Raw genomic sequence first — 8,849 nt, 5'->3', positions numbered from 1 at the left:
TTATGATACACTAATACAAAAGAAAACATTTGTGTTCACAAAAAAAAAAAAGTCTCTATTTGTACAAATTGCTACACATTCATTCAATTTTGAATTTTACACAAGCAAGTTGAAAGGCATTTGATTGTAGATAGTAAAACATCTGCAACCTTTATCAAGTTCATGCATGCATTATAGTGCTTGCACGTGTTAATCATTTTGATACTATATTCAACCCATACTAATTTGCATATTCATCGAACTGCATATACTAAATGAGGCAAGGGTGTAGGGTTACATACAGCTTTTTAAAGCATGAAGAATTTTTCTTCAAGAAAAAAGCGTTTAAATATGTAATTTTTGTGATCAAATATGAGTTTTAAGGGATAAAATTGACTACAGGGGGATTTTAAATCGAATAAAACAAAAATAAAAATAGCTAGGTTAGCCAATCGCTATCAGTGGATGCAATGAGACCAGTTTCCTGTTTGTTCATGTGACGCATAAAGCCTAGATGATTCATTTCCCCCATTTTAAAAAGTACAAAATGGGGAATAAAAGTATAGATTTGTAATTGCGCATAATTGTAAGTCATAAAAAAAAAAAAAAAAAAAAAAAGAGATTAAGAAAACTAAAGTGCGTAGACTTGATTTTTACAGCTTTTTCGCAGAAATGTTTTTTAGCTATATAAAATTCAACATGCAAAGACATATTTTCTAAGATAATATTGAACCTCATTAGTCATTGACATATGCCTTTTAACCTTGATGTTTAAAAATTGTAATAATGATTAAAACGCATTAATTAGCATTTACAATTTATTCATGTTTGTAAACCATAAAGCAGCAGAAAAGACTCAAAATAAACTCTATAGAGATTTTCCTCCCATAATTAATGGAGTTTACATTTATGAAAAAATAAATAATCCAACAAAATAAAGTCTCATGAGAGCTCAGCATCAGTCAACCATCCAACTCATCTTGGCTGACATTTCAAATATTTTAGTAATATTAGTGATAAAGGGCACAAATAGCATGAAGTGAAGATCTTGAAGTCACATACAGAAAAATGTGAGTGATTCAAAGCACCAAAAGAAGGCACTAAGACGAGTGTGTACTCGTTACCACCGATTGTTCTGAGCCGACCTGAACAATGTACATTGGTACGACACACTGTACTGTCATGTTGTTGAGATCAATGTCATCGTCCGCTCCTGTCGCCATGGTGACCAGTGGGGCAGCCAAGCTCACGTCCTCAGATAGAAAGGGATTCAACTCCAGGGCCTGAGGAGGAGATCGAGGCGATACAGTGATAGCATGCAGAGATTTCAGAGGAAAAAAGGAAGAAGAAATAATAAATGTTTTTTGAGCAGCAAATCAGCATATTAGAATGATTTCTGAAGGATCATGAGACTGAAGACTGGATTAATTATGCTTAAAATAAAGCTTTGACATCCTAGGAATACAACTTTCTTCTCCAATATATTCAACTAGAAAACTGTAATATTTTATTTTACAATAATACCAGTGTTGGGGAAGCTACTCTGAAACTGTAGTTTGTAGTTTGACAATATATAAAAGTAGTTAAGATACAGTCTAACTACTCTTTTGAAAAAGTAAAACTACTTAGAATTTTTTTATTTTTTTTACAGTGACATTGTATATTACAAACAACTGAATAATTGTTAATGAAGAACGATTCTTTTTCGATTGACAGATGGTTTGCCAAAGCAATGGTGCCAAACACAACGTCGTTATAAAACTGTGGCGGGACAGATTAAACAGATTTAGGTCATCATAAAATCTGAAATATGCAATAAAGCAGGACAATTAATTTTAAAAGGCTATGATTCACCTGTAAATGCACAGACAGTGTTTTTAATCTTTGGCTTGCATATTCATAACTAGCTCACTGGAAAAACTACACTGCTTTAAAAGCAATTTAGCTCCTGTCAAGCTACTGAAAATTTTGTTTAGTAGCATTGCTACTTGCAGTTAGCTACTCCCCAACACTGAATATTACAGATTTACTGTATTTTTGATCCAACATACACAGCCTTGGTGGCCAAGAGAGAGAGGGGAACAAAAACATCCAAACTTTTGAATGTTAGTGTGACATCTGATTGAAAGCATTTACTTAAAACACATTTTACACACTTCTAGAACATTTCTTCAGTGTACTCACATCCTCCATGCTCCAGAGATCAGAAGAGTCACTCTCCATGCTTGAGTAATTGATTCCAGTGTCCAGGAAAACATTTGCATTCCCATTTCCCTGCAAAACACACACACACGTACTTTGCACTCGTACTGTATATGAATGGTCTTGTAATATCTTCTAGGACAAAAGGGAATGGCGTGGGGCTTGACTCACAGTGGCAGAGGTGTGATTGAGGACCGCTGAGAGGAGCCGGATGTACTCCGTTGCAGCCTTCAGCATGTCCACTTTACTGGGCTTTCGATCTCGCGGCATCACAGGCACAATACGGCGAAGGTACGAGAACATGCTGTTCAGGCTCCTCACCTGAGTGGAGCAGCAGATGACACCATTAACAGGTAACATTTCACATGGTTAGTGTAGGCCTATAGTAGGCTGTGTTATGTATCCTGATTGACTTTATGATTAGTTAAATCTGTTTTACACATGCATCGCCACAGAGTTAACCATTTCAGACAGTACCGGACAGCCTCTGTCTCGTTCACTTAACGTCTGTGGGCGTTACGTACGCACAGCCGCTCCAATTTACCTTCAATTAAATCTATATCAAAACGCATCGAAAGAGGCAATGCATTTACGCAGAGCAGGGTCATAAACGCGCAGAAAACGTGGCCGTGTGTGTCTGGAGTTCAGCGAGCTCCACGGACCGCTCTAAAGTCAACAGCGCTGAATGAATGATGATCTGCTTTTATGTAATTTTTCCTTTTTTTATTCAGAATATTCACAAATGTGTTAGCTATGGCATGAAATATCTGATATTCCGATTGTCAAATACATGCAAGTGGAAGTGTATTGTTGTTTAAATGTGACAAGTGTTCCTAACTAATACAAGGTTTACAATAGTCTGTTATATTAATGGTTATAACGCCCGCCCTGTTCCAACGTCTATGCCCACCTCCACCCACTCACACCAGTTTAGAGATCCAGTCGTTGACAATCACACTTTAACGTGATTGGTTACAAGGTAGTTAACACCAGCAATATCAAATTGTGTTTTTGAGACTGTCTTTGGTTCACTGCAGTTTTAAGGAGAAAATATTCAGCAATGGTGTTGATTTATGAATTTGTACATGGCCTGTATTAAAAACACCACATAGACATAAACAACATTAAAAGCTTGATTTTCACCAGGGGAACTTTAAGACCTGCCATTTGAACATTTATTTCTGTCAAAGCTGTAGTTATTAAAATAAAAATGCATTTTCTTAAATGCCAAAGAACATTGTTCCAGCTGAAGCAGGAAGGCCTTTATTACACCATTACTGGCCCTGAGATTTTGAATCTTTCAGGTGCAAGTCAATAAAAGAAAAGAAAAAAAGAACTGCCTTTCTGTAAAGCCATAAAAAAACAACGAGGTTAACAAAAGGACTGATTAGCACATGCATTTTGATTGAAACAAACGGATTTTGTCTCTCTTTTGTTACGGTTTACTTCATATTAAAACTGGAAACTTGCTCCATCGATGATTTTACTGCACCAGGAAAGACTAGTCTTAAAAAGACGACAAGCCATCACAAAGGACAAAAAATAAAAAAATAAAATAATAATAAAAAAATAAAAAAATAAATAATTTTATATATATAAAATAATAATAATAATGCCATTTTTACACAAATTCCAAGTAGGCTATTTTAGTTGTGCTTGCCTTGCACCCTAAAGTCAGGGCCGGCGCGGCAATTGCCTAGAGCGGCACTTTTGTAAGGGCGGCAAAATGTGTGCCAATCGGGAATGAACAATTCACAAAATAGGCTATATGATTTGCTGAGCTGCCGCTGCCCCGCCCCGCCCCCTGCTCTCACGAGTCATGACTCATGAGTCATGACTGAGTGATGGGAAGTTCGGATCATTTTACTTTTCATCAAAATGAACGAATCTTTGAGTCATTTCGTTAATTTAAGTGGCTTTAAATGTTATACTTTTAACAGCCAAATTCCTCGATCACATCCACCTACGCATATAGTATATGTATATATATTTGCTTCCTCTTGGCCTACTAAAGTGTTCCTGCAACGGGAGTATTCTCTGGCTATGCGCAGAACAGCGGAGTTTGTTTGGACAGAAGTGCATGCCTGAGCTTGTATTTTGGGTTAAGCTGCGTTGCTTTGACATTGTGGAAAATAAGATAATAGAAACAAAATGTAGCCTATTAGCCTTTTTACCCGTTATTATCAATCTAAATTAATCTCGGTTTTAATTTAACTTAATTTCGTTTTTCTTTATTTCAATTTAGTTTTTCTTTAGTTAAATTTCGTTTTTTCTTTATTTAAATTTCGTTTTTTCTTTATTTAAATTTTGTTTTTCTTTATTTAAATTTTGTTTTTCTTTATTTAAATCTACCTTTTACTGTGTCAGTAATTTGTTAGTCAGAAGAATATTAGACTACCTTAAAAGTATTGCTTAAGTTAACAGACCTGTGTGTGCGTTTTCACTAGTGCAGTGTCTGTTCTAGGAGCATATAAGCCCTGCCCGCGTGAGGCGCGCCGCTTCCCGCTCGCGCTGTTCTGTAGTTTACTAAAAGTGTATTAATTCTGAATGTGTGGCGTCTCGCGTGTCTAAGTATCTATATTGCACCAAATGCACACTGCACTCCCTTGTGAAGTCGATTGGATGAACGGTTCTCGAAATAATCAAAATGCAAACGGACAGACAGACACATACAGATTCCTGCCTTTATTAGAGAGAAGAAAATGTTCAGCACCCTCTCTCCGAAGCTCAAAAAAAATTGTATTTGGACCAGCCCTAGGGGCGGCACAATTGTTTTTCGCCTAGAGCGGCAGTGGTGCACTCGCCGGTCCTGCCTAAAGTTTTATCAAAAGTTATAGTGTATTTGGAGCCATTACCATGGAAAGAGAGTCAGCGAAGAGCAAAGGATGAGATGAGACTTGGGAAGGAATATTTTTGACCAGTAGCTTATTTTTCAGTCAAGCTGTAATTGGAAACATTATCCAAAAAGGGCAAAACATTTATTTTTACCATTACTTTTGGCAAGTCTGTCGATTTATTCGAGAAACGTAAAGTTTCCATCACAGAATGGCATCAAGTAAAACAGCACCGTAACTTACAGAACTAATAAACTAATGAACTGCAGCGCTTTACTCGCCAAAAGAGGGCAGCAATGTACAAATGCTGGAAACAAATTATGCCTGCTGTCGTGAACTTTGCAAACACTCACCCGAAGTCTCTCCTTTGCGTTTGCAAGCTGTCGTCTCTTAACAGCTTTATCTCGGTCCTCCGTATCGAGGTACTGGCCGTCGTCCAAACGGACAAATTTACCAATATTCACGTGAACGGGAAGTGAAGGTTCAGCGCTCTCGCACAACAAAATATCGCCCATAAGCTCGCGCTCTGGAACTTTCATGAGACCCACTATGGACCTGAACTTCTTGCCGGTCATTTCACCTGACATTCGTGTATTTTCTTTAAAATACTAAATGAGAAAATTGCTCAGCAGGCCTATGGTCTAAAATAACACAGGTAAAGCAAATGATATGTTTGGAAAGAAAAAAATATTGTAATTGATCATAGGCTACTGTAGAATCTATTGGTCTAGAAGTTGGTCAAATGACTCATTAAAAATCTAATTCTAACTGATAGCACCTGTGCGACAAACTCCTGCCTGACTGATGTAGATTAGGTGCTTTTCAGGCTTCACCGCTAGATGGCAGTGCAGGGTATTATCTCTTGAATCTGCATGAAAAGTAATTTTACCCTGAATCACGTGGGGAAGTTCAGTTGTCACAAGAACTGTAGCCTATAAACTTCACTTGAATACATGAAGATTGAATTGCGATCCCATCTTACCCTTATTCCGTGCGATGCCTTCTCCTTTGTTTCAAACTTTCAACAACAGTGTTTCGATTTTCATTAAACAACAGCAACAACAATAGATAAGTTGTTCATGTCTGTGAGGTCACGTTTTTGTAGCATACCAAAATACAAGCATGAATGCACTGTCTGCAGCAGATCTCATTTGCATAAACATTGCATCATCATTCATATTATTTTGTTGTTGCATTTCTTCCCTTTCAGTATACTACTTCAGATCCATCCCCACTTCTTGACTCAGTGAAACTGTACAACATAATTGTCACTGGTCATAAACATATTCACTGAGAATAATTACACACTTACACAAATACGCTCCTTATAGCCTTCAGTCTGAGTCGCGAGTGGCATTGTACTGAACACATACTGTCTATCACCTTTCTTTTGTAAGAAATCATCCTTTATGAACCAGTTAGTGGAAATGCATCATACTGGTGAGTCATTTGTCTGCCTTACTTAATCGTATACTTTTTAAAACAATATCCTTTTTCAGAGAGAAGATGTATAAAAACGTGGATTAAACATATTCCTTGCAAAATTCAATAATAAATAGCTAAACATCTTAGTGTGGTGATGTCTGAAAATAATCCAATGTAAACATCCTGTTCATCTTCATTACTTCCTTGTTAAATCATAAAACCACAACTAACTTTTATGAATTGAAAACCTAATGACGCATCACGTAATCACCAGATTGAGAGTGGATAAAGTTGTCCTGTTCTTATCGGTCTTACATCACACAACATACATCGGTCATACATCAGTCTGACTGACATAACCGTTCTGTAAAAGATTTGATTCAGTGTATTATTTGCTGTTTTTCCCCATGACAAAGAACTCTTATCACACTTCTTTTGAACATAAAATGAAATAAAAAGAAGCAAACAATGTCTCTAACTCAGTCTGCTGGACAGTAATCTGTAATTATCTCCATAATTCACAACTATAATGGCCTAATATCCTAATTTCCAATGCCAAGTGTGAAAGACATCAAATAGATTTTTCTTTTCTGTTTTTGGCTGTTATTATTTTTTTACTTTATATATCTATATATCTATGTAAACAAGAAGAAACAAGAAGTGTTATGAAAACATTCATCACAGAAGACTTTCATATGTTGCATTCGTTTCAGCAAGTAAAGATTTACAGCTTGCTCATGCAAGAGACTGTAGTTGCCCTCACGATAATGATTTTGAGAACAACTGAGGCACAATTGTGGGTTTGGAATCTGATCAGCTGCTGTCTTACATTAATGTGCCTGTGGGATGTCAGGAACTCAATTCATGCTTATCTGATAACAGGGAACCAGCTCTCTCCAAAGACATTCTGTGAATTCATAATCGTACTAACCCAAATAATAGGCAAAGTGGTGTTGTGGGTATTTCAAAAGTGAGCTTCAGTGAAAGGAGGAGTACTAACAACATTAGTCACTTGAAAAACTAATTTCTTTTGTACAACATCTTGTTGACACATAACAGTAAAATACTTAATGTTAAGGTCTGAATGGAACCCATTTAGGCTACCCATGAGCATTAATACATAGAGGCAGGAAGAAGTACTTTAGAAACCAGCCTTTATTAATTTTTAAGAGATTGAGTTTGGGGCTGGGTCCGTGGGACTGTTTCTGGGGGACGAGTCTGAGGGAAGAACAGTAGACAATGGTAAGGAGAATGCAGAAGAAAAAAAGTAGGCAAAATAAAAAGTGAATCCCCAGAAACAGTCCCACGGACCCAGCCCCAAACCCCATCTCTGCAATAATAATTAATAGAGGCTGGTTTCTAAAGTACTTCTTCCTGACTCTATCTAGCCTATTCATGCTCATGGATAGCCTAAATGGGTTCCATTCAGACCTTAACATTAAGTATTTTATTGTTATGTGTCAACAAGATTCAACAAGACATTTTCACCTGGCTATACCAATGTTTAGATCTGTTGTGGTATTTATGCAAATTAGCACATACGTAATTAAATTATGCACCGTTTGTCCATGTTAACAAACCATTTTTTTTTTTTTGTCTTGATGTAAGCAATCAACTCAGTAATTTTCATGATGATATCTAAAGGTTAAATTTTTTAACCTATTCACATTAAAAAAAAGAGTGAATAGGCGTATGAATAGGCTATATTTGGGTCTTTTTCGAAACTTTCCCCTAATGGGATTCTTCGGGGCTTTTTTTTCCCTTACTCATGACATATTGAGGATACGAAATCAGTTGAGTTTGCTTCTGTTGCAATTTGTTCAACCTTTTTTTCATAAAATGACTGGACTTCTATGGAAAACATCTTTTAGACTCCCAAATGTGTAGGGGGACAAATGCAAAGTTTGCAGTCAAGAGACTGTTTCTAAAGAAGTCATGATGAAACTATTGCTGTGTGTGTCATACAAGGAGACGTGCCAAGTTGCACATCTAGTTCTAGGTTGTGTCATACAGACAAAATGAACGAATTCAGATGAAGAGCACGTACTCTTGCTGCAACCTAGACTCCTTTATTCTTAAATACATAAAAACATCATCCCATTATGCTGTTTAACCAGAGCTTTCACTGACAAATGATCTTGAATTACAGTAAATTGCTATTTTTATCATGTCTTTTTTGATGCATGGTTTGATCAAACTCCTAAAAAATGAAGACATATGTTAGCCTACAGAAAATTGGATTAAAAAAAAGACAAAATTATAATTTTATTATATCATAAATGATGCTGGGATTGGTTGAGAGTCTGGATGGGGGTGTCCCAGAGTCTGTAAAGTTTGACACGCCTTCTTTGCGGCCAATCAGCAGCAAGAATCTCAGTGACGTAAAACTACTCAAATTACTAGTGTGAA

The 8,849-nt window shown here is 36.6% G+C and overlaps 1 protein-coding gene across 1 annotated transcript; it reads right to left on the bottom strand.

Annotated features, from left to right (window-relative positions):
- Positions 1 to 784: 784 nt before the first annotated feature.
- figla (folliculogenesis specific bHLH transcription factor) lies at positions 785 to 5,846 on the bottom strand. Its single transcript, XM_084413186.1, has 4 exons — positions 5,369 to 5,846; positions 2,353 to 2,502; positions 2,164 to 2,253; positions 785 to 1,262 (listed from the first exon to the last, which is right to left on the bottom strand). Exons 1-4 carry the CDS (start codon positions 5,600 to 5,602, stop codon positions 1,080 to 1,082), a joined length of 657 nt encoding a protein of 218 aa, XP_084269312.1. The 5' UTR covers positions 5,603 to 5,846; the 3' UTR covers positions 785 to 1,079.
- Positions 5,847 to 8,849: the final 3,003 nt, after the last annotated feature.

Source organism: Rutilus rutilus, assembly GCF_951802725.1.
Source record: "Rutilus rutilus genome assembly, chromosome: 7".
In the NCBI taxonomy this organism is placed as follows: Eukaryota; Metazoa; Chordata; class Actinopteri; order Cypriniformes; family Leuciscidae; genus Rutilus; species Rutilus rutilus.
Note: the sequence above shows the minus strand (reverse complement) of the source record. Positions and strands in the feature narration are given on the sequence as shown.